The following is a 26,425-nucleotide window of genomic DNA, read 5'->3' as shown; positions in this document are numbered from 1 at the left end:
TTTGAACTTCTCAAACACCGTAACCTAACCTGTCTGGTGTGTTCCTTGTTTTGTGGCTCACTAATGTTCTCTAACAATCATCCGAAACCTGTTAGATTACGCTACAATCAGGTGTACTCTGCTTACTAATTAGGAAACCTCTGAAGCCAGTTTATTGCACTGGATTGTATTTAGTGCCGTCACAATAAAGCACACTTATAGATTTGTATACGTAAAAAGTTTTGAACACCGTTTTAAATTTCTACCATTTAACTGTTATGTACTACTTTGTGTTGGTTTGTCACCAATCAGTTTAAAGCTGATTTATACCAAACATGCCATAGCTGTGAATATTGTACATATTGTGAATAGTAATTAAATCGTCTCAATATTCATTTGTTTTTCTGTTTCCCTTTGCAGATTTGATCTCGGATTTTAATACAGACCTATTCCAGGTCATGTGATACCTACACCAGTGTGGAATTTACTCGTGCCAACTTTTCCTCAAGCTCACCCTTGGACCCTGAGGACATATTTCTGGATGCTGTTGTGGAACCTAACTTCCTGACCTTTTACCTAAGGATGTGGATGTACCTTGCTTTCGGCTGCAGAAAGAGGGAATCTTTATGGATCACGTTTCTGTGAGGCTTATTGTTCAACCATGGTAAAACTTGCAAACCCTCTCTACACGGAGTGGATTCTCGAAGCAATACAGAAAATTAAGAGGCAAAAGCAGAGGCCTTCTGAGGAGCGAATTTGTCATGCGGTGTCCACGTTGCATGGACTGGACAAGAAGATCGTCCTTGAGCAGTTGGATTTAAGTGTTCATGATGGCTCTGTCCTTAAGGTTACAAATAAAGGAAGCGCCTCCTACAAGGACCCAGGAAACCCTGGAAGAATCGGATCAATATTGCCTGCAAATGCACCTTTGCCGTCAAAGGAATCTATATGGAATTCAAGTGATCTGCGCCATATCGATTGGAATAAAATACTCAGGAGGGCCATCGAGGGTCTGGATGATACCCATGGCTCCTCACTTAAGAACATTGAGCGATATCTGAGGAATCAGGACGATCTGTCAGAAGTTGTTGATAATTCCGCTTTCCGTCAAAGGTTGCGGCTAGCCGCTAAGCGGTCAGTCAACAATGGCAGGCTGTTAAAAAACGGCCCTCGGTATAAACTCAGCCATGGCAGTGTGGAGGGAAGGAACCCCAGGTGTCCAAGTGCTTCCCCCTTGGTCCTGTCATCAGTGACACTCCTCCCTCATGAGCGCGAGCAGGTATATGCACCTTGACCTTTGCACTCTCACTCACTTACTCCAAGCTAATAAAATTTAAAAAAATAAATAAATAAATGTTTTTAAACAATTAATTTTTCAGTGATGCAGGGAGCATTATCCCTAAAGGCCAGGGACAGTTGTGAGTCTTTGAAGTGAGGTTATGTTAAAAAAATTTAGACAGATAAAATCTTACCTGCAATACAGGAATCTTTTGTTTCAACTCCACATTCGTAGGTCCAAGTGGGTAAAGCGAGGAGGGTCCGTGCATCCTGAAATGTCTTAAATTCAAGTATCTAAAATCAAGGCCTAAAAAATTAATTTAAAAAAGTTACGTTGGCCTTAAATATGTGAATCATAGATCTTAAATTTTGTTGCGGCATTACTATTTAATCTCTCATATACTATGTAGGTTTTTTTTTTTTTTTGTCATGAGACTTTCCCATCAGGCTAATGTTTATGTCACTTTATTGTGTTGTGTGTCTCATGGCAGTTGAGACTACTGGTAGCTATCTGCTAATTTACACTTGCTAGCTAGCAAATGTATATTAGCAGCTATGTTAGAAGGAACTATTGGTTCTGGTTCCTGGAGTGGAAATGGAGGGAGGAGATAAACTAGCCATCTAAAATAAAAGGCTAGCAAGCTTGCTTTTCTGCCTCCGTCAAAGGTTAAGTGCAAACTTATCGCCAGTAGGGTGGACGTCGTTCATCTTTGCCATTGGATCACTTCCGTTGCCAACCCATATGATGCTACATTTATTCTGTGTAAAAAATTAAAAAAAAAGTTCTTAAGAAGTCTTAAATGTGGTGAAATTGGTGAAACCTGCAGAAACCCTGAGTGAGAGAGATGGCCAAGACCAAGACTGACTTTTATCGTCCTGGAACAACTCCAGCCCACTTCCAAGAGAAGATGGGGGTCAGAGTGGGTGCACCACCAATAATCAACCTGAGAGCTTAACATTTAAAGTATACTTACCAGTGGGGATGACTACCTCATGTAAAAGTAAAGCTCTTCCTCTGGAATCCATGAGCCGCTGCTGCTTTGAGCCGTACCGCAAGGAAGAAGTTTTCTCTTTAAGGGATAGGTTAGTGTCATGAAACCAACAACCAATTAAAAAAAAGATGACAGCCATGTTTAAAGCTCCTGAGTTAGCTTTGATTTTCATCTGCCTAATTGAAGACAAAAAAGCAAGAAAACCACTGAGCTTCAGAATTAATACAAAGTTAATTAGCATTGGTAAACATGAGCTCACATTCTATTTCCTGCTGGCATTTGTCGTGGAGTTTGATTGGATGAATGCACCGCATAGAGCAGCCCTTACAGCTGATATTTAATGCTAGCTGCATAAATGCCATCTTCGACTCAGTTCTTAGACGCTGCCGGTCTTTTAAAAATTAGGTTATTGAATCCTCCTCTAGTCTAAGCACAGTGTTGAACTGCCTCCTGCAGCAGTGCCGGTGCTGATTATAGTTTAGCTGCTTATGAAATGTTCACAACTACAGGATGTTGCTTAAAACGGCGTGAATAAATTAAGTTGATGATAATGGGCTAGTTGTTTGAAGTTACATTAAGATAAAAGTGTGATCTGTGTAATCTAGAACTGATAAATTCACAAATCTTTGCTGGTTTTCTGGCTGTGGAAACCAAGCTACTTCTTTTTCTTGATTGAACCAGTTGACCACTGACAGTAACTCTTCATAAACTGCCATGGCGTTTTGGGGAATGTGAATTGTTTTAAGGTGGTAGGGGTCACTTCAGTCTTGGTGTATTAACCAACCTTTATCTTTTGCTTCAAGGTCTAACTAATCTGAATTTGTACTTAAAGATACTAAAGCAGCCATACATGGAAGGCAGGATACCAAAGCTGCTATCTGAACAAAACTGGTCCACAAGGGATGATGTGGTGCAGGTTTTAGATGTTTTCCTGCTTGAGCACAGCTGACTTAAATGAGGGGATCATTAGCAAGCAGCTGCACAACTTGAAAACAGGCTTAGGAGTTAATTTAATGATTTGAATCAGGTGTTTGGAGCAGGGGCACATCTAAAATTTTTAGGACATGTCCCTTTGAGGACCAAATTGGCCCACCTCTGCTGCGAAATCACGTAAAAATAATTTAGACACTGCTTAGAAATGCGATGGGCATTGCTTTCTATTTGTCTTGCTAGTATTTGATAAAGTCTCTCATAAAAACAAGCGTCCATGACGTCACATAATACAGCTGCTCAGATTTCTTTTCTCCTTATTTCTGTTTTAAGCCAAATGTCCCCTTCAAAGGTGTTTATTGTTACCTGCTGATCAGCTTGACTCATGTGCCTCTTGTGACGTCATCCACCCAAATACAAGCGAAGAAGAATTATTTTGAACAAAACCTGACTTCAAACGTCTTGAACTTTCCCTTTTAAAATGCACTGCAAGGTTGTGAAAGGTAAAGTTGTTTTTTTTTTGTCCAAAATGAATTTAAATCCTGGATAGAGTTTTTTTCTTTGTAGGAATTTCACTACTAAAGCCTTAATATTTGGGGCTTTTAGATGCCATTTAGAGTCCATCCTTTTACGTCCATGTTGCTAGTTCCATAACAAGAGAGCTTGGACAATCAGAAAGTCATGCTGACTGTGTGTGGTAGGCAGTCTGCAGTGGTCTTCCCATAGGTTATGCAACCCTATCCTAATGACCTTAAAGGATGGGACTGACTTGTCTTACGAGCTGCAATAGAACAGCTATTTTATTGGTAATTTGTAGGGGGCATGAGAATGTGTTGAGTAAGGAACCCGGAGTGCTCTCTGACTGCATGCAGCTGTTATGAGCTTCGTGCAAACAAACATGCCAGAGGGAGGAAATAAGAACCTGACAAACAAACTTCCAGGTTAGCATCGATACCGCTGTTCTCGCCTCCTCCTGTGTTTCTGTTTTCTGATGCCTTTGCAATGCGAAACGTCCCAGAAATGGCAGCACTTATGCTAATTGCAATGTGATTTGTAGTTTTTGATGGAAAACAGTTGTCTTTTTGCAGCTTCTATTAAGCGCAATGTGCAGGCGTCTGGTTTTGTTGTAGAGGCTTTTAACGTATCTCGTGTTGGGGCTTATCGAGATTAAGCGCGGTCTCATGCTTTATGCACAAGTTGTGCAGCTGAAGTGGTGAGCTGCATCAGGCAACAGAGATGTCACCCCACTCCCCGGCAGTTTCGCAGTGAATAATCAGGAAGCGACACCTTGATACTGCAGCCACAACTGTGACTGTTGTCTGTGGTCAGGCCAAAAGTGAAACCGAGAAGTGCTGCAGAGACACTGTGTCCTGCGACGGCTCTTCTCAGGAAGGGCCCCACTGTTTTCCATTTGGAACATTTCAACCCCTCGCTCCCGGCCCTTGATGACATCACCTCACCAGTTCAGGTTTAACATTTACTTCAAAGGATGAGACGTTTCTGCCTGCTTAGCTGTTAAGGGGCAACGAGAGAGCGCGTGTGTGTGCGTGCTGATAATGAGAGATGCTTTGAGGTTAAAAAAAGAGCAGTCTTGGTTTTAGAGTTTATTAGATTCTGAAGAGACTCTGGCAGGAACAAAGACAAGGAATGAGAGTGTTTTTTTTTTTTTTGTTTTTTTTTTCCCCTGCTGTGTTATGCAACCACTTGAGCTCCCTCTCGCTCTACCAGCAGTGTTCTAATAGGACCCCACCCCCTCACTCAGGACAGCCTGCTCTTTTGAAGCAGCATAATTTCCTGTAATGTTCTTAATTTAGAATCCCCAAGTAAATCATCAGCATCTCTACAGCTGTGTTTATTTTTTGCATTTTAGCCTCTTATAAATTGCAAATTGCTATTGATTATAATCACTAGAGCAAAAAAAAAAAAAAAGAAATCCTTATGGAAATTAATCTAGTTCCTGGGTTAGGCTTCATAGCTCAGAGCTTGTTATGATCCTCTGTTTGGAAATGTTACTACATTGTCAGTTTGCTTGCTAATTTTTTTGTAACTCAAAAGTATAAAACACGAATTAATCAGTCAATCAAAGATCAAAATCAGCCAATTGATTTCCCTATTTCCTACTTTTTGAACACATAACAACTAACTAACATTTTTGGGCCATAAATGTATCAACTTTGAACTTTTAATAAAAGTCACATATTTTCTGTTCTATTCCAGACTACTACTTTGGAAGAGAGGCTGTAGCTAATGTGGTTCTTACATGTGTTGTTTCCCCCTCATGTTGTTGTTTAGACATGGGGTAACATGAGATTATCATAGTATGGTGGTCTTGAGTTATGCAATGATTAGAATGATTTCAGTAGAACGATTTCACTCTTTGTAGAATTACTAAAATATATGTTTTATGTTAGCTGGGCTATCTGCTGCAGTATAAAGCCTGCAGTCAACTGCTTTCCAAACCCATCACTTGTAGCTTGCCAACTGTTTTGAAGCAGTGTCATAGGATCCTGCTTCGTTTCCACAAGACGGTCTGTTTTAATGAGCAGGAGTGTTTGCAAAGAGTTGAGTTTCTCTTTCTTGTTGATGAAGTAAAAGTATAGTTTCTCTATTTAGGCCAGCTGACAGGGAGCGGGCACCAACAATTGGAAGAAAGGGAATGCTTCATTAATCTGCACTCGATAAAGCCAGAAAAAAACTCAAGTCGCTCTGGCTCTTTCTCCAACAACTCATTAAAAGCATTGCAAAACATTGAAGTGGTATGATGAAAAGGTTCGCAGTATTGAAACGCAAAGTGTCGGTATGCTGAACGACCCATGTCCGGTTGGTTAGAGTTATATGGTTTTTTTTTTTTTTTTTTTTTAAACATTTGTCAAAGCTGCATGAATTGCTTTCGACCGTTGATTAAGTATTTTTTTACCACAAACTGAGTGAAATCGTGTAATAAGAATGCCAAACGGTCTTCCGTAGCCAATATCAGAAAATAACTGTAAAACTCAATTGAGTCCAATAAATTTTATTTTAAGTATTTTTATCAAGCAGTCACAAATTTTTGTGGACTTTCCTCTTTTCCAGTCGCTTCTGGTTCACCTAATGCCCCATATATTGACCTGGCAGGTTGGAAAATAGAGCAATCATCGACGTGGAAGTAAACTGCTTCCCCTCTCTACAACAACACATTGATGGAGCCAGGAACAATGACCAAACGGCCTCTGCTTCCCACCCCCCTGGGCATCATTTGGATGGTGTGACAGATTAAAATAAAAGTGCTCCAGCTCCTCCTACTTTGTGTGTATTGACGTAAAGGAAATGACAAATAAAATGTCCACCTCTGTGTGATTGAGTGGAGGCCAGCTCAAGGTCAGCACCGGGGTAGATTTGAAAGATGCAAATTTGGTTTGACTCAGGATGCTGATCTGCGTCATAGAAACCAGGAACTAATTATGGGCATCCCCAGAGTGCCATTCAGAGCCGAAGTCAGTTGGTAAGGCCTTAGTGTGTAAACTGATGATGAGGTGGGTTATTTATGGTCACACCCAGAGAGTGTTATTTTCCATTATGAACTTCCTCCCAGTAGTCTGTTTGCTGCTCCGCTTGAGCCGTTATGTTTGATCTTGATTTCCACATATGATCGGTTACGTTTAAACAGCTCCTGTGTCAAGTTATGACACTTAAGTTTTCTTTACCTTCCTTCATTCTGAATGATCAATGGGGAGAAATCCTCTTAAACCTCGAGCTCATATTTTACTCCTGAACTGTGCCATAAGCCCTTAAATGAGTGTTTGTTCTGAGACTTGCAACATTTACAGTGGATCACGGCAGTAACAATGAGAGCATGTTATATTATTGAGGTAATTTGATTACATGCTGGTTAATCCTTTCAGACTCGAGTGCAAGCTTTAAGAATTGGATTAAGCCCTTAAACTATGATTACCAAGATCACTTACACATTCAGATGTAATGGATAAAAGGAGGTGGATCTCAAACGCAGCATTTCTCTGAGGATGAAAGCCATTTATTATTCATTTCTAGTCTGTGAGAACTCCTCTCTTTTTTCCCCCCCCATTTTCTGAGCTTCTGCTTTCAGATGATATTTTTGCCACTGTTTTATTAAACCCACAAACTAGTTTTATCCTCTTTGACTCAACCAGAGATAATGCTACAGTCATCTCTTAAAGTTCGCACCGAAACATGCTAATAGCTACTTCCTATTCATGCGTTTTAAATAGTTTCTTTCTGTTCTTTTTCTCCACTCAGCTCCGGGTCGACCCCATCCCAATATGCAGTTTCTGTCTCGGGACGAAGGAGTCAAATCGGGACAAGCGGCCGGAAGAGCTGCTGTCCTGTGCAGACTGTGGAAGCAGTGGTAAGCAGGCTTCTGTAACGCTTCATTGAGCAAACGTTTTCAAAATCATTGCTTTCTGTTACAGACACTAAAGTGACGTTAAAAAAGTAGCACAAAAATTGGAATTGGGATGGATTAGAGGTGGGAAAAATGTTCAGGATAGGTAGTCGTAGTTGTGATATAAAAAGTGAAAGACAGGATATTTTCAAAGTATCCCCCCCCCCAAAAAAAAATAAATAAATAAAATTTGAAAAGCATCAAAGAAAAGACTTTAAAGAACAACTTTTTTGATCCTTATGGGCTTTTCATATCTAGAACCAATCAAAGTCAGATTTGGTGGATAGTGTTTCTGACCAGTAATGTCCTCAACATGGTGCTGCCATCACATCCAACTCTTTTACATAAAAGCCAGATTTGTAGCGTGCAAGAGTAAAAGTTGTCCTGTTGACTGATTTTCCCATCACAGCTTTAGACCTCTGCAGTGAAGTTCAACTTGTTTTAATGCCATAACTTATATAAAGCTGAAACATTTTTTAAAAGTCCAGCAAACATTTTAAAGGACCTGCTGAGAGCATAGCCAGTTTCACACAAACACATGGTTGTCCTCAAATACAAACAACCAACACTGCATAGAAGCAATTATTTTAGACTTGCCTCAGTTTTGAAGTTTTATTATAGCAAAAAGAATTTATTATACACAGACCAGAGAAGACATTGTTGTGCCCGTGAATTTGAAATAATTGACGACTCACTGAAGCAAAAATTGTGTTGGCCTCATAAAAAGTAGCATCCTGCTTGAAGATTTATTCAGAAAGTTGCCCTGTAAGCAAACTTTCCTGTTTTTTTTTTTTTTTTGTCGTCACTGAGCATACAACTGTCTTACTAGAGTCAACTTTATGGAAACTGTAAGTGTTTAAATGGACTGGTGGGTTTTTATCTAGAATCGGTGTAGCGTTACATTGCGGACGGATGATTGACTCTTTTGGTGCGAGCTAAGAAGTCGCAGCTTCTGGCGATGCTGAGAGTCTAATTAAATCATGTAGTGCAAATGTAACACATGATAAAACTCCCCCCAAAATATGCACATTCTGCCATTTCCTAAAGGCCAACTTTTTTAACTTATTCAGTGTGATTTATATATTTTTACAGATGCAAATTTGTTTTACTCTGCTTGACTTTTCTCTAACATTTAAGATGATGAAATGATAGCCTTTATTAAAAGTCAGATAAATGGTGACTGTGTTTTTTTTTCTTTTTCTCATCCATCTTTATTGTGTTTAATGAAGTCTTGCTGGATTGGGTGAACAAACAGATGGATTTAGACAATGTGGCATGGAATGCAATTTGGAAATCCATTTTTTTTCTTGACTTATCCAAACATTCAAAAAAACAAAAAAATCTAACTTTGTGAATTGCAAGTCTGGCAGGAGTAAAACTATTCCAGGTGACTGTCAAAGTCCAAAATCAATACAAGTCATTTTTTTCTCCAGGTTCAGGTTGTGGAGTAGAACGTCCCAGTTATGGCCCCGTTCCTGCCTCACGGCAGATTGTTGGTATTCCTTTTAGTGGTCCTTTGTTCCCGTAAAATTACCTCAACCAAGGAGTCATTTATGTTTGAACAATTATTTTAAACGCCATAAGGAATTGTTCTCCTGGTGACATTTTTATAGCTCAAATTTGACAGAGCGCCGTCGAGGTGGTTTTCATTAACCACTTTTAGTGTACACAAATTGTGCTCTCACTGTAAAACAGCTGTTTTACAACCATGAGAGGGAGCAGCGTGAGAGAGATGGCGAGCTTTTTACATGACTTTCATGGATCGCCTTCCATTAGAAAGAGCTCTGCTGCTGTTTCTGCCTCATTAAGATCAAATTATCTGTAATTAGCAGCTCAGATGTTTGATCATACTGTTTTTAGGCAGAAGTCGTGGCGAGGAGAGAGAGTGGCGCGGACACACAGGCACACCATTGTTTTTATGATTTTTGGTGTTAATGTTTAACTTTAATGTGTGAAGAGATGGAAAACGATAGCTGTTGCTTGTTGACTCAAGCCTGCGCTGGTAGAAGCATGTCATACTAAAATGTGTTGTCGTTTCTCAAGGGCATCCATCATGTCTAAAGTTCTCCCCCGAGCTGACCTCAAATGTAAAGAGATTACGGTGGCAGTGCATTGAATGCAAAACCTGCAGCTCCTGTCGAATACAGGGGAAAAATGCTGTGAGTATAATGTGTTCATCTATAATACACCCTTTTTAGTGCCGATGGCTTGACGGTAGATCTCGGAGGATTTGTCAAGATTTGCAAACCCTCTCGTGTGCAGAGTTGGGCTTATTTCTCCTAAAGACGTTAAATGACAGTGGTGTTACACGTATGCAGCTGGGACGTCACTTACACACACCTGCTGTTCCCTTTCAGGACGAGATGCTTTTCTGCGATTCGTGCGATCGGGGCTTTCACATGGAATGCTGTGATCCGCCACTTTCAAGAATGCCAAAAGGTGAGGTGTTTACACTGTCTGCCTTCTCTGCTTGCTCCCCTTCTGCTGTCAATTCAAAGCCTTTGCTTCACAGACGGCCGTTTGGGGCTGTCACTCAGCACACCAAGAAGCAGCAGTGGCTTATTAGGGGCTTTGCATGCATATCAAATTGTCCCAGCATCCCTGGGGAGATCTTCTATCTCTGGATTACAGTACTGACCCTACAGCAAGGCTTGTAATGATGCCACACGTACTGTAGTTGGGTATTTGGCAGGCAGTGCATACAAGTCACATAGCTCAGCTCAACAAGCTGACACGAAGTCTATTTCACCAGCCAGAGAATTGACCCCATGTTTTTCCTATGGATTTTCGCTTTGTGCTGAGTAATTGATTGGTCATTGTAAGCTGGTGGGATTCTCGCCAGCGCTGTGCATTAAAGGAAATGTTTGAAATGAATGTGCTGTTTGTCCCCTTGCTTGATGAACCCTACCAAAAATAAAATGGTACTTCTCTGCTTGGATGCCCTCCAGGAACCTGGATCTGCCAAGTGTGCAGGCCGAAGGAGAACGGCAAAAAGCTGCTGCACAGGAAGGCTGACGAGATCAAGCGTCGATATGCAAAGCCGATTGGACGACCGAAAAATAAGCTCAAACAAAGAATGTAAGTGTGAACTGTTTAAAGTAATGGTGTCTTATTAGGCAACAGATGAATTTTCCATTTAGTGTAATGTCAGTGCCCATTTATTCTTAAAACACAGTTAAAATAATACAACTTGGACATAAAAACTACCAGAAATAAAGCTGGCCGCCTAAATTGCTATACCCCAGCATGTTAATAGAAAGTTAAGTGTGAGAAAAAGGTCGGTTAGAAAAGGGTCCAGGAAAACACGCCATCTTGAAAAGATTGTGAAACAAAGCTCATTCAAAAGATTCACAAACTGTGCATTGCGGTTGGAGTTGGAGCTTTATGAGCCACTAGACACAGATGCATCCAGGACTTGAACTACAGCTGTCTCACATGAATCTGACACAAAGTCGAAGTTTGGGTTAAAGAGAAAAAGTGCTGAATTGTTGCTCAGTGGTCCAGATACTTTTAAATGAAAGTCAAATCTGCATTTAATTTAGAAATCAAGCTCCCAGAGTCTGGAGGAAGAGGGGAGAGGCACAGAATGCAAATTGCTGTAAGTCCAGTGTGAAGTTTCCACAGTGAATGATGATTTTGGGAGCCGTGACATCTGCTGGTGTTGGTCCAATGTGTTTTATCAAGTCCAAAGTCAGCACAGCTGTCTACCAGGAAATTTTAGAGCACTTCATGTTTCCCATTGCTGACAAGCTTTATGGAGATGCTGATTTAGTTTCCAAGCAGGACTTAGGATCTTGTCACACTGCCAAAAGTACTAATACTTAATGAACGTGGTATCACAGCCCACAAGCAAGCTCACCTAAACTAAACCCCATGGAGAATCTCAAGTATTTTTACAAGGAACATGATGCACACCAAAGACATTCAGGGGGCTTACAAAGATTATTTGACTCAGAAGAATCTGTGTAATTCTTCTGTGTACTATTTGTATGTAATATACAAATTTTCTGAGAAACTTAATTTGGGTTTTCATTAGTATTAATTTGATTTATTTATTTATTTTTTTTTTACTCTTGATTGATATTCTAATTTCTTAATAAGTAATGCTGCTGCCTTCTAACAACAGACTCCTTCTTCTTGTCACTGCAGGTCTGTAACCAGTGGTGATGGCTCCATGGTAGCACTTGGAGGAAGGGGGTCACCTGGTAGGGGTCAAAAGATTACCGTCTGTTCCACACCTTCATCTGGTCATGCTGCATCTGTGAAGGACGCCAGAGACAGATTGACTGTCGCAGAGCCTTGTTGTGCGGTCAACGCCTCCCAATTCACCCCCTCCCCTCCCACCACCACCACTCCCTCCCTCACGCCCACCTCCACCCCAGCCACACTCACTGTTAACAAGAAAACCAAAGGGCTTATTGATGGGCTTTCCAAATTCTTTACTCCTTCCCCTGTGGGCCGTCGCTCGCGAGCCGTAGCCATAGAGTTGAGCTCTAGAGACAAGGGCACGCCCAAGCTGTCCCAGCGTCCAGAACCGTTCGCCTTTGCTGCTGATGCCCCTCATAAGATAACCCCGACATCCTCTGCACTTCCTGCCACTTCCACGTCACCAGGACTTAGCTCCCCCCCGCAGGTGACCAGCAGCTCCACCTCGGCGAACTCGCCTCAGAGCTCTTCCAGCCAGTCTAGTGTTCCTTCCCTGGGTAGTCTCTGCAGTAGCAGCCAACTGAAGGGACTCTTTGATGGACTCTCTCATATTTACACGACTCAGGGACAGTCGCGGAAAAAGAGACTACCGTGCTACGCACCACCTAAGCGCAGGCCCTATAAGCAGGACTTGTCCCAGTGCCTTGGAAAGAACGAGTTTAGCAAAAATAGGTTCCACCCCACCTCTGCAGGGTCTGGTCGACTCAGAGGACCCCCTTTTAAGATGGTCAGTCATTTCAAATGCAACCCTTTCCTTAAAAATCACAGGACACTAGGCAGACTGAAGTATAGAGTGAGAGCTCACAACGGAGCCACCTCACCAGAAAAGGGAGACTTGACAGATGGAAGAATTAAGCCTGAGAATAATCATGGTAAGCAAGGCTCAAAATACCAGTCAAGACCTGCGTCTCCACATCTTTAAGCTTTTTTTTTTTTTTTTTTTTTTTCTTTTTTTTTTTTGTTAAGCTTGACACTAGCAGTTGTAGAGCTAATATTTTCTTTTTGAAGTCACCCTCAACATTCTAACAGGCTACTAATCCTCCTCCTGTTTTGAATTAGTTTTAGTTCATTAACACAGTTTCGTTGCGTTTTGACTTGGCTGCGAAGTTTCAATGGCTTCCATCTTCTCGCCCGTTGGCTTTTTGTCATAGTGCATGGCCCACTAACTCCCTCATACCGCTCCTTGCTCTGTCCTTGACCCTCTCCAATAGTGCGCACATTGTGATCACCACACAGTAGAGCCTGTAGTCACATTGCGCTCCTCCTCATCCCACCGTGTCTTCTCAGCCTCACTTCCAGTGGTCATTAGGCGCACACAACCCAGTAATTCAGCCACCCAAGTTGACTCAGAGCTGACACGATGATTACACCCAGAAGTGCACTCACCCTCACATCTTACTGTCCACCAGAATGAAGTCCTGGTAGGAATAATAACAGAAGAAAAACTAAAGGATATACATACTTGAAGGAGTTTTGAGCTCCTGCTCAAACAAGCAGCAGTATATATTGCCTTGCAAAGGTGTTTATACCCATGGATGTTTTTTCACATTTTGTCACAGTACAACCACAAACTTTGAACCGTCATTGGGGTTTATGTGTTTTTTTTTTTTGTGATGGAGCAATATGAAGCATTAATCTAAAGGTGACGACTAGTTCTCACCCCTTTTTTTTAATGTTTGGTGTGCATTTGTAGTCACCTTTAAATATATACTTTGTAGAACTAAGTTTTGCTACTATTACAACTGCTGGGTTATGTTAGCTGGGTTATGTCTCTAAGAGCTTTGTACATCCACAGACTAAATGCAAAATAGGTCATGTTCTGTCAGTTTAAATCAAGACCATCTGAGAACAGCTGTGGTGTAGGACGTGTATGAGAGCTGTGAGACAGCAGTGAGATGTGCTGTAGGAGTGACGGAGGAGTTCAAGGTGGATGTGGGACTTCGTCAAAGGTCAGCTCTAAGCTCCATCTTGTTTGCTTTGGTGATGGACAGGAAGACAGTTTGAGCTTAGAGTGGAGTCTCCATGGACTGTGATGTTTGCAGATGAGCGAAACAGTTCCTGTGAGGAAAAGTCGGGAGGCAGAACTGGAGGTTTCAGAGCTCAAGATGTTGAGGTTGTCTTTGTGAGTGACGTGGATGGATAGAATCAAGTTTGAGTACATTGGATGGACAGCTCAAGTTAGATGTTTTAAGAGATAAAATCAGAGAGGCCAGGTGGTTTGGACATGTGCAGAGGAGACACAACATTTATATCAGCAGAAGGATGCTGAGGATGGAACCACAGGTTGGGAGGTCAAGAGGAATTTATGGATGTGCTGAAAGAAGACATGAAGTTAGTTGGTGTGAGGGTAGGACTAAATAGAGTGCTGAAGGGAAAAGCCAAAATAGAAGAGTAAGGTCTTTGAACTTAAATTGTGAAGTCTCACCACGGATTCTCAGTCTAAATCCTATTTCAGCTCTGTGTGTTTAGGGTTGTTGTCCTGGTGGGATGCAAACCTTTTGCAGCCTCTAAGGGGTTTTCTTCCAGGATTGCCTATCAACTCTGACCAGCTCTCCTGTCTCTACTGAGGAAAAGCAACTGAAGGTCAAAAAGTAAAATCACTTGAGTCCACTTTAGTGTTGGACGTGTTATACTTTTCCTTGAACAACTATTTTCTTCTTGCCACTCTTTCATTAAAGACAGATTTGTGGAAAGTACAACTAATAGATGTCCTATCAACAGATTGGATTCCTAGTCCTCCAGAGTTACCATGGACCTCTTGGCTGCTTCTCTGATTAATTCTCACTTTGCCCACTCAGTCAGTTTGGGTAGTAAAAATGCAGTTTGGTATACTCTTTCCATTTCCAGATACGAGGCTGAATAAGGCTAATTTGGGAACATTTGAAGGCAAATGGTTCAACTGGATTCAATTCATGACATTATCAGATTAGAGTGGTGGTAAATACAAATGCATGCCACAATTGTCAACATGTTTTTGAATCTTACTTGTAAAAGGGTGTGAGAGCCATGCACCCTTTTCATTCCTGCTTGCAATTATGCACTATTTTGTGCTGGTATGTCACTGAAATCATATTAGAAACGTTTAAGTTTGTGGTTGTAACTTCATAAACATGCCAAGACGTTCAGAGTATAAATGCATGTGCAAGGTACTGTATATCCATAAATATGCTGATGACACTTCACTTCCACTCCTAATGGGTTTTTGTTTTGGTGGTTAAGTCATGTTGTTGATGTCTTTCATAAAATTACTGCCTGCTTTCCAACATCAGTTGCTTTTCATGTCGACACTCGCTCCCCTCACTGCATCGGCTTCTTAATTCATGGGAAACTGTCTTGGTGGATGACTAAGCACATGAAAGCGGTTACGCAATTAGAGTGATTTAGTTTCACTTCATTACATTAGGGATTTTAATACAAACATGCAAAGATGATACATTATGAAATTCCTCAGAGACTCGGCAGCAGTGCTCACAGTATAAGAACATTTGCATAGAATGCATTTATGAGATTATTCAGCTGCGGCTGCTTTAAACAGGCTGGTGTTTGATGCGTTGGTGTTGATTTCTTATTGTGCCTGTGACAGGCCACCTCAGCACGCTGCATGTGAAGCAGGAGGCCCAAGCAGACTTGGCGGCCATGTCCAGAGATCACGTCTCGGAGGAAGACATTAAGACGTTCACTCGTGTCCAGGAACTTGCTGCTCAGGTGAGAAGTGGGATAAGAAAAGTGTGGGGAATGTTGCGATTTGAGATTTCTGCATGGCTTTACATGTCGGCAAAGTACGGGGATAAAGCAGGGAGAGGCTGTTAACCCACCCACACAATCACTTATCCCATTTTTTTTTTATGCGAGCTGCAGCCACCTATTATTCATCCATCCGTAACTGTATGCAAACCTTTACCTCTGAACTATTTTCTGGAAACTTACAGTGACTGTTTCTATACTTTAAATATAAGCAAAAATAAATTGAACATCCCAGGGGCTAAAAATGGGTTAAAAAGGACAGAGAACTTTGAAAAATTGACTCTGGAAAACTCTTCAAGTTTATAAAAATGTCTACGGACTCATCATTTACATCTATGTTACATGTAATTAATTATGATTCCGCTTTCTGTGGTTGTTATTTAAATTGGTGAATGCAACAAAATCTGTTATGGTTTGACTGAAATGATCATCTGATCGTATGGATGATAGAAACAACTAGGAAATGTTTCTATCATCCAACATTTCCCAGTGGGATGATAGAAAAACAGGCACATGCTCAGACTATCACAATGACTGATTTGACAACCATAAAATTGCTCTTACTGTGTTAAAGAGGCCCATCTTGTTCTCATGTATCTTGATGTATCTGTTGTTCCCTCACGGGAAGCTTAAACTGAATTTCTTTCAATATAATAACATTTTACTGATGATAAGAAGCAATGAAACTTTAAATGATTAGAGTCGCTAAGCGTTTCTTCATCTCTCATAGAAAACTGGCTCTCTAACGAACACGGACTTCGTCCGGCGTCCCGCTGTCATCGAATTCGGGAAGTACGAGATCCAGACCTGGTACTCGTCGCCGTACCCGCCTGAATATTCAAGGTGATGTTTGTTTCTGCCTCAGAAGTTTCCTTCTTTTCTTGGTTCTCTTGTGAATCCCTCTCATACTAGAAGTCTAAACTTAACTTTAACTATTGCCTCCAACAGATTACAAAAGCTTTATCTGTGTGAGTTCTGCCTGAAGTATATGAGAAGCAAAAACATTCTCCAGAGACACACAAAGAAGTGTGGCTGGTTTCACCCTCCCGCCACCGAAATCTACAGAAAGGACAACCTTTCCGTGTTTGAGGTCAGCTCTCCTTTATGGCAACAGAGCAACAACTGTGTACAGCATGAGATTTCACCAATGAAAGAGGTCAGGAATGAGCAGGGGGAAATATACAAGCTGCTTAAACACTGTCCCCTTGCTTTCTTTCTTTTTCTCTCTCCTCCGTTTTTCCGTGTTTAGGTTGATGGAAATGTCAGCAAACTCTTCTGCCAAAACCTCTGCCTGTTAGCCAAGCTTTTCCTGGATCACAAGACCTTGTATTATGATGTGGAGCCTTTCCTCTTCTACATACTTACGAAGAATGATGAGAAAGGCTGTCATCTTGTGGGCTATTTCTCCAAGGTATGGATTACAGGGTGATTTTATGGGAAACTACGGATTACGGCACTTCATTTTTTTTAAACGATTACAAAAAGACCTCAGTGCAATAAGTCTGCTTTTCCAGCATGGAAATTAATTTTTTAAACTGATTTGGGGAGGATTTGAAGTATATTTCTAATAATGTTGGCTTTGCCGAACAACTCTGACTAGCTAAATAACAGATTCTCTCATCAAGCTGATTTACTGATAATCATCAGTTGCGTACCTAATTTCTCACTCAGCCGTGCTCTTAAATTGAAAGCAATTATGTGTGTTAGTGTGTGTTTTGTGTGTAAAGACAAGGACAGTGGCAGGTGCAGTAAATTGCCAGCTTCAGCAGAGCTCTGACATACTTGATCTGTTTCTCCTTCCCTCAGGAAAAGCTTTGCCAGCAGAAGTACAATGTCTCCTGCATAATGATTATGCCTCAGTACCAAAGGCAAGGATTTGGAAGGTTCCTCATTGATTTCAGTAAGTTCTTTAATGCTTGTTTTTGGACCACCAGAAACACAATTTCACCTATTTTATTGGTCTTTGCAAATAATTTTAGATTAAAAGGGAGATTTGCAGCTTGTGGCAAGGTGCTGTTATTTTGTTAAGGCTTTGAAAGGGTCTAATCAAGAGCATTCATGTGCAGTGCTTAGGCAATCACACATGATTAGGAGCGAAAAACAATATTATGGCTGCTTGTGTTATTCGATCCCTAGTAGTGTTTTCACCTAAACGGCTATTTCTATACAAAATAACAGCCCCCAATTCTCTCTTGTTGACTTGTGACGAGGTGTAGATGCTGCTTTTATGTTTGAGTGGTAGTAAATGCAGCACATACAATATTTATAGCTCTGCGGTCCACTTAAGAAAACAGTTGCTGCCTTGAGTGGATTTCTGTGTTTAGCCTGGCAGGTTTTTTTTGTCCGTATAGGCATTTTTAAATAAAAAATAAAAAAAATTCAAGAATTGTTGACTTTGTTTGTGTAAGAAATGTGTATGGGGGGGAAACGGGAGGAGAGCGCACGGGAGGGAGGGCGGTAATGGAGCATTTGATTTCCTGTTCACTTTTGGGAGCCATTGAGACAGAGATGCAAGAGGATCTGTGATATTGAGAGTGAGCAGATAACAAAGACGGGGATTAAGGGAGATTGAACGCAGCTGAGTTCTGAGCTCTTTGAAGGCTTTATTGGAAAATGTAGCTTTGGTGCTGGAAGTTGTTTAGATTAAGATTTTCTGTTATATTGGATTGTTTTGGAGGAACACATTTTCACAGGTAGCTCCAAAAATACGCGTTTGCTAGGAAAATATTCCCTTTGAACTCGGAACAGAAAAGAGCAGGAAATGTTTTTCTCGTTTAATTTCATTGCTATATTCATTGCAATCACAGGCTCATTATATTAGCTTTAGTTATAAATATTGCCACAATCAGTGAAATATTGTTATATGTCCACTGTTCTGCCATTAGATGTGCTTGTTTGGCTCTCAGAAGTGGGTGCCGTTAAAAGGCATTAATTAATTTCATGTCTCTCGTAATGGATGACCCTTTACAGGGCGGTCATGAAACTAATTACACTCGCATACATATTAGCTTTTTTCTTGTTCATTATCTGTCCTTAGCACAGTCATGTGAGCAATGACATTCAGTTGCTTCTCCGTTTGGCTCCTTTATAGTGCCAGGCTAAAGAACTCGCATCCCGTAAGCTTTTTCCGCATTTTGCTGCGTTACAACCAGAAACGTTTAGATATTTCATTTGGATTGCATGTGATGGAACACAATAGTGCATAATTGTGAATTTAATATGGTAATTACTTCACAAGTCTCAAAAGCAACCTTCTAGTTACACACCTCCAAAGCCCAATGAACTAACTTCTAATTTCTAATGATATAAAGAAAAAGACTAAAGCAGTATTCACATGTCACAAATGCATAATTACAACCTCATATGTAAACGATACATTGTTTTCACTCAGTCACCACACTCCAGGCCTTTCCTTGGCGTACAATTAGGCAAGGATCTTGTTTTATTTTGACACCACTTAGCTCTGCCTACTTAAATGGTGGCATTAGATTTTATTTTAAGGGTGTTGGTGGGGGGGGGGGGGGGGGTGGAATGTAAAAGCATGCCACACTTTTCAGATTTTTTTTAAAAATTTATTTTCTTTCAGCTTTACAGTTATATTTGACTTTATTTGGTATATCAAATAAAATCCTGTTAAAATTCACTTAAATTTGGGCTTGTAAGTCAACAAAACTTTTGCATTGCACCATTCCTTTATCAGCCTCCATCGTAGCTCGCTAGCCGTGGCTGACGACATAAAACGATGCCTTCTTTGTCACATTCTGACCTCATTGAATATGTAAGGAAACAACCCAGCGGCACTGTTTAGCTTGACTAAAGCATTTTTTTTCCTTGTGTGTGTTTGATTCGTGTCTTTTTAGGTTACCTCCTCACCAGACAAGAAGGACAAGCTGGCTCCCCAGAGAAGCCGCTGTCAGAACTGGGTCGCTTATCCTACCTGGCATATTGGAAAAGTGTCATGCTGGAGCACCTTTATAAGCACCCAGATAAACACATCAGCGTTAAAGGAATCAGCAGGGCCACTGGGATGTGTCCACATGACATCGCCGCCACTCTCCAGCAGCTTGGCATGATTGACAGACGGGACGGCAGGTCAGTTTCACAGCCACTCTCTCCTTCAGTTGCCGCTTCTTCATGCCGTCTGACTTATCCAGGCCAGGGAGTATTTTTAACAGCATATCCATTAATGCTGCTGAATATTGACAGAAGTAAGTCAGGTTAAGTACCCCCAAGGACATGGAGCACCTGCGGTCCCGAAGAGCTTGTCTTTGTGCTTGTGTTTAACTGCACATCCCCCCCCGCCTCGCTTCTCTCTCCACTCTGACTCCTAATTCATGCGCTCTGCTCCTCTGTGTTGTAGGACTGTGTTGGTCAGAAGAGAGCAGCTGATTCAGAGGCACATGGAGAGGCTGAGGGCTAACCCGCGCAAGAATGAGGTGGACCCGGACGCCCTGCGCTGGACTCCCTCCACCACTCTGAACGCTGTCCTGTCTGAGGAAGAAAGGGAGGCAGAGATGGATGTAGGTTTCTGCGCTTGAGAGCAACAAAATGCATGTACACCTCAAAAAGTCGGAATGTCATCAAAAAATATAGTTTATGAAATCGGTTCAGAAAGGGAAATTTGATGATTATTTACATATTGTCAAATTTCACATCTTGACAGTTATGGTTCATGTCCTTTGCATCTTTTTCTAACTCATTTCTTCCTTCCACTCAACTTTCCATCTATATTATTGACAGTGTGTAATGAATTTATGCAATAGGTTTTTCACTTTTGAACAGAATCATACTAAAGTAAATTAACATTTTATTGAGCTATCCCGGTAGTTATTTGTCTCCACGTACCTGAAATGCTTTTAGCAGATGTATGTTAGATTGGCTGAGGAGTTTAAATTGAGGCCAATAATGAGAAATTCACTTTGACTTTCAGCAGGCATCTAATGTTGTGCAAAATTACCCCTAAATCATCATATAATTGATAGTACTGAATAAACCATGAAATGCAATCTCTCTACGGTTGCTTTACGGAAATGTTTTCATCCTGACGGGCAGACATCCAATCAGGATGCTGCTCATATTATCTGGAAGAAACCTGCAATGATTCATTTGTCATGATGTTAATTCAAATCTCTTGTTTTCCCATTAGCCTCGTTGCTCAGATGTTTTTCTTTCTCTTTTTCTTTATCCGTGCACGCTCCTTTCCCAGAGATAATGCATCTTGTCCGTTTAATTACCAGGCCGAGCGGCTGAAGGAACAGGCCAGCTGCTGGGAGAAGGAAGAGAGGGAGAGCTACATGATGACTCACGGAAGCAGGCAACCTCTCACCAAGGTCCACTGCAAGATTCCCTACAGGACCTACGAGCGCCGGCCGGCCCCTCCGTGGTCCAGGCGCGTCCCCCGACCGGAGGTCATGAGTGACGCCGACGACGACTCCGATGGCTCTCCACCCATCCTGACAAAAGCTCACGAATTGCTTTCAGCCAAGAGAAAGGTGACTTTTACTGTTTGATCTGTCCTCCATGTGATTACCACGTTGATGAGTCTTTAGCGAGGCATTTCCCCTCATTAAAGAGCATCTTGTTTACTTGCATGTGATATAAGTTTTAATAATCACTCATAAAGTGTGCTCAGGCTCCAGTAGCTCCATCCTGTCTTCTGCAGCGTCCCCTGTGTGCCTGCAGCAGTAGATAATGGATTGTGTTTTCACTGCTGGTGTCGAGACTTTGCAGGCTAAACCTTGTTCTATTGTCAGCGGTCATGGTTAATTTACCGCCCTCTTCTGTTGCTCCTCACATCTGTTCTTTCTATAAGGCACTGCCCCCTTGTGCTACAGATAATATTACACCGAACCAGAAAATGCCCCGATACTGGCCGGCTGAGTTTATTTAGTGCCTTAGTTACAGTATTGATTTCACATTCTGCTTGTGAAAGGGGTTTTGAAGAAGAGTCGCAGGCAAGTCAGTGGGAAACAACTGAAGAATGTAAAATATAGACTGTGGTCTGCTTACTCTTGACTTTCTCATTTGTGGTTTTCCACACTGTGCTGCATTGCTTTTCACGCTGGATCTTATTTCACTCCTCAACTGTCATTCTTAGCCCTTTATTCAACATTTCTAATGGGATAGTGCAACACTGTTTTTTTTGCAGAGTAAGGGGAAGGGTGAAAGGAAATTGCTCTGTGGCCCCAGATTTTTCAGTGGCATGCTTGGAAATTAAAGAATAGGAGCTGGACTTGCAATAACTCTCACAAATAGAACTATTTTCTCTAGAGCTATTAATGCCATTGTAATGCTTTTAATGTCTGCTTTATATTACATTTGGTGACTTTTCATTATTCTTCTAAAAATACAATATTTGGAAAAACTGCAGTTGCAGTGACTTTAATCACACAATCTTAAATACAGCTGAAGATTTTTGTTAAATTACCTTTCAAAATAAATTTAAACCCCTGGACATCTACTTATATTTTCCCACATTAAACCCACACATGTAAATGTATTTTAATTGAATTTTATGTTATAGACCAACATAAAGTAGTGCATAACTGTGAAGCAGAATGAAAATGAAGTTTTAAAGTATGATGTGGATTTGTTTTCAGTATATCTTATTCCGATAACCATACGTAAAATCCGGTTCAATAAATAGATCCCACTTGTGTAACTTAATTTCTGTATAAATCCACCTGTAGTAAAAGCCTCCGGTGTTCGGTAGAGAAGATTAGCGAACAAACAAGCAAAACCGGTTAGCAACAAGCAGAGTTGGGTGATAAAACAATATCTCAAGCTTTGAGAATTTTACAGATCTCTGTTCAGTTCTTCTACTTCAACATTTAGTCTGGGAGCTCAGGCTAATTTTAGCTCCAATTGGAATAAAACTATTTCACTCAGCTTTTATATTTATGATGTTTGGTTTGTTTATCCTTCAGAGCTCAGCGGTTCTTAAGAAGCGAGGGCGTAAAAGGAAGCGAATCAACAGCAGCGTAACGACAGAAACAATCTCTGAGACGACAGAGGTACTGAACGAACCGTTTGACAACTCGGAGGATGAGCGTCCAATGCCCCGGTTGGAGCACACCTCCAGGATGGGAGAGATGGAGGATGATGAAGACGATGATGACGAGGAGGAGGAAGAGATGCAAAAGTACAAGATATCAGCTTTACCAATGAAACGGCGAAGAGGCCGTCCAAGGCTTGAAAAAAATACACGCAAAGACAATCTTGAGCGCTGGAATGAAGGTATTTGCATCTACTTAAAAATCATTCTTTACAAATGTGGACAATTTTGCTGGCGATCTGTCAGAGGTTAAAATTTCAGATTTTTGTAGTTTGAGAAAAAGTCTTTAAAATGTCTTAAATTCATGCATGTACCTAAAATTAAGGTCTTAAATGAATTTTTAAAAGCTGGCCTTTAATATGTTAACCACAGTTCTTCAGTTTTGTTGTGGCAGGGCTATTTATTCTCGTATATTTTGTGTAGTTTTTTTTTTTTTTTTTTTTTTTTTTCAAGGTACTTTTCTTTTGGGCAAAAGTTTGAATCACACATTGTGTTCTGTGACTCAAGACTTTTGAGGCTACTGTTAACTCACTGCTAATATACCCTTGTTAACCATAGCTAGCTTTTTTTGCAAGTTTCTTGCCAGTTGGATAGACAAAATTTTTACATTTCTATGGAGATATAGGTCTTACATTCCATTCATAAAGGTCTTAAAAAGTCTTAGATTTGAGTTGGGAAAACCTGCTAAAACCCTGGATTAAGCTATTGCAATGGAAGATAAAGAAATTTGAAAACTTATTGACAAAAGTTTCCAACAAAATTGTCTCCATCTCCACATTAAACATCTTATTCTGCCTGGATGGAATTCAGAGATGGGATGTCTTTGATGTGTTTATTTTTTAATTTGCAGGACCTGAACTGGTTTCAAAGAGATCCAGCAGACCCCGTCCAGTGAAACGGAAGAAAGGCTGGCCCAAGGGGGTCAAACGCGGCCCTCCTAAATGGAGGCTCAAGAACAGCTTCAAGCTGAACCTCTACACGCCACCAGAAACACCCCTTGAGGCAGAGCAGCACCACATTCGCACTGAGGAAACAAAACACATACCAGACCAGGAGTCATTCAGCGGCGACGAGGAAACAAAAGCAGGAGGATCCTTGGATAGTCCAGATGTAATGCAGGAGGGGCTCCACTCAGAGCCCCCAAGTCCTGCTGATCATGGCTCCCAGACTTCAAGCTCCCCTGAAGGGTCACCAGTTGCTTCGCCAGCGTGTTCGCCTGCTCTTTCTGTTGAGGCTCCCTCCCCGCAGCCTGAGGACAGAACTGACTCACCGGAACCTCCAGGGGACGATAAGCAGGATAGCGGGCATGATCCGGACTCTCCAGCTAAAGATATGGAGGACAGTTCTGAGAGGGCTCAATCACCAGAAAACGGCAACGAAGAAAGTTACGAGGAGGAGCAGAGAGCTCGGATAGAGGATCAGAATGCTGATGATGAAGATGAACGTCACAGCAAGAAGGCGGCGCCTGAGGGCGGCACAGAAGAATCAGAGCAAAGTTCGAAAGACGCACCAAATGTGACTCAAGCTTTTTTAGATCCAAAAGAAGACGACAGCTCTGAACTAAGTCAGCAGGTTTCCAAAGAATCCTGCTGCGAAGAGGTACCGGTTAGTGCTGGAGAAAAACTGCAGGATGCAACGCCAGAAACTACGGCTGAAACTTCACCTCCAGCAGCAGCAGCGGTCGCTTCCATAGCTCCACTAGACTCTGATAACCCAGCAGACTCTGAATCTGAGGAGGAAAGCGCACCCAGCCCTGGTCCAAACCACCCACCTCTTCCACCCGTAGGAAGGTCCGCGCTCAGCCCCGTGCTGAGAGAGGATCCCCCCGTCTGCACAGAGTTTGACTCAGAGACGGTCCAAGCTGTTAAGTCGCTGACGCAGGAAAGCGAGGGAGAGACGGTGTTCCAGAACTGTGCTGAGAGCCAGGAACCCTGCAGGAATCTGCAGACCTTCGCCCACATGGCGCAAAGCCCGCAGCTCACTCCACTGGACGACTGCCCTCAGTCGGACCACAGCAGCCCCCTCTCTTCCGCGCAGTCCCATCCCAGCCAGTCTGTACGCTCCGTCAGCAGCCCGGCTGTCTCCATCCTGGAGAGTGGCTACACACAGATAAGCCCAGACCACAGCGCCATATCGGTGCCCTCGCTTCACAACATGGAGACCAGCCCCATGATGGATGTGCCATCGGTGTCAGATCACTCGCAGCAGGTTGTGGACAGCGGATTCAGCGACCTAGGTAGCATCGAGAGCACCACGGAGAATTACGAAAATCCCAGCAGCTATGACTCCACCATGGGGGGCAGCATATGCGGCGCGGGCCCCTCCCAGAACAGCTGCTCATACGGCACCATCCCCCCTAGCAGCTGCGCCGTGAGCCAGCAAATGGCAGCCGTCAACCCTGGCGGTTGCGGGATGATTCAGCAGAATAGCCTGAGCTCGCCGCCACACTGCGGCGTCAAGTCGCCACAGGGCTGCGTGGTGGTGGAGAGGCCCCCCAGTAACTCCCAGCACAACCAGCATAGCCAACACGGCCAGCGCAGCCAACACAGTCAACACAGCAGGCATGTCCCGCCACACAATCAGCACAGCCAACACAATCAGCACGCCCCACACAATCAGCTCAGTCAACACAGCCAGCACAGCCACCACCACAATCACCACCCGCAGCACAATCAGCTCAGCCAGCACAATCAGCACGCTCAGCACGGCCTCCACAGCCAGCAGCAGCCGCCTCCCATGGCCCAGTGCTCCATCCCCCCCAACTTCACCACCACCATGCAGCTGGCGGACATCCCCGAGTCTGGCAACCCCAACTTTGCCCTCTATGAGAGAATCAACCCTCAGGGGGAGTATGGCAGTGGGCATTACCCCCAGTCGTCGGGCCTCAGCCTGGCCAAGCTGCAGCAGTTCACCAACACGTTCATCGACCACCCACACTCCAATCCGTTCAACCACGCAGCCCCACACCCCATCACATCGTACGCAAACAATCCTTCACTGTCATCACAGCACTCCAGCTTGGTATCCTTACCCCAGAATCCCCACAGAGTCCCCAACCCGCAGGTGCAGGCCACCATGACCCCGCCCCCAAATCTGAGCTCCCCATCATCTATGATGCTGCAGCCCAACATGGGCATCTCCCGCTCGCAGCGCGTGGCCCACATGCCGTCGAAGGGCCACGTCTCGGCACGCTCCAAGTCGGCGCCGCTGTCCCACAACCACCAGCAGCAGATGTACGCCCGACCGCCGCAGGCCGTCGCCATGCAGGCGCCGTCCAGGACCCTGGCCGCCATGCCGCGCATGAACATGAGCATGAACATCATGCCGGCGCCGGGGTACAATGTCAACTCGATGAACATGCCCTCCCTCAACGCCATGAACGGCTACGGCATGAGCCAGCCAATGATGAACACTGGCTACCATGGCAACCACGCCTATATGAACCAGTCACCCCAGTACTCTATGCAGATGGGCATGATGGGAACGCAGCCATACCCCCAGCAGTCCATGCAGGCTCCGCCACATGGCAACATGGTGTACCCTCCAGCTGGTCACCATGGTTACATGAACACGGGCATGTCCAAGCAGTCCCTGAAAGGTCCCTTAATCAGGCGGTAACTCTCCGCAGGACAGAGCTGCTTCTTCTCCTGTGCATTTGGCTGTTTTTAAAGATGCACTGATTAGGCCTTGCTTTCTTGTTCGTTTTTTTTGTTTTGTTTTTTTGTTTGTGGTGTCTTTCTTTTTCTTTTTACTTATGTTTGTTACTTTCAAAAAAAAAAAAAAAAAAAAAAAAAAAAAACACCCAACCATTGTAAAGAAAAGAAAAAATTTTAACCGGGGGGG

General features: G+C 42.7%; 1 protein-coding gene and 1 long non-coding RNA gene across 3 annotated transcripts; both read left to right on the top strand.

Annotated features, from left to right (window-relative positions):
- The first annotated feature begins 39 nt into the window (after positions 1-39).
- On the top strand, positions 40-26,350 carry kat6b (K(lysine) acetyltransferase 6B). 2 transcript variants are annotated; one of them, XM_015035850.1, is made up of 16 exons: positions 40-1,258; positions 7,434-7,542; positions 9,622-9,737; positions 9,936-10,017; positions 10,527-10,656; positions 11,728-12,656; positions 15,368-15,489; positions 16,259-16,371; positions 16,477-16,618; positions 16,778-16,939; positions 17,335-17,428; positions 19,389-19,620; positions 19,889-20,048; positions 20,766-21,020; positions 22,455-22,764; positions 23,433-26,350. In XM_015035850.1, the coding sequence occupies exons 1-16, from the start codon at positions 641-643 to the stop codon at positions 26,198-26,200; spliced, it is 6,342 nt and encodes a 2,113-aa protein (XP_014891336.1). In that variant the 5' UTR covers positions 40-640; the 3' UTR covers positions 26,201-26,350. The 2 variants fall into 2 exon arrangements, with proteins under 2 accessions (XP_014891336.1, XP_014891337.1); XM_015035851.1 differs by having other exon boundaries at positions 44-1,258; positions 11,728-11,783.
- On the top strand, positions 1,274-6,458 carry LOC106949540 (uncharacterized). The gene is made up of 2 exons (XR_001425402.1): positions 1,274-5,948; positions 6,252-6,458. It is a non-coding gene; the product is annotated as an uncharacterized LOC106949540 (long non-coding RNA).
- Positions 26,351-26,425: the final 75 nt, after the last annotated feature.

Source organism: Poecilia latipinna, unplaced genomic scaffold (genome assembly GCF_001443285.1).
Source record: "Poecilia latipinna isolate Pla-1442-1.1 unplaced genomic scaffold, P_latipinna-1.0 Scaffold349, whole genome shotgun sequence".
Taxonomy (NCBI): Eukaryota; Metazoa; Chordata; class Actinopteri; order Cyprinodontiformes; family Poeciliidae; genus Poecilia; species Poecilia latipinna.
The sequence above is the reverse complement of the archived record's forward strand: the minus strand, read 5'-3'. Positions and strand labels throughout refer to the sequence as shown.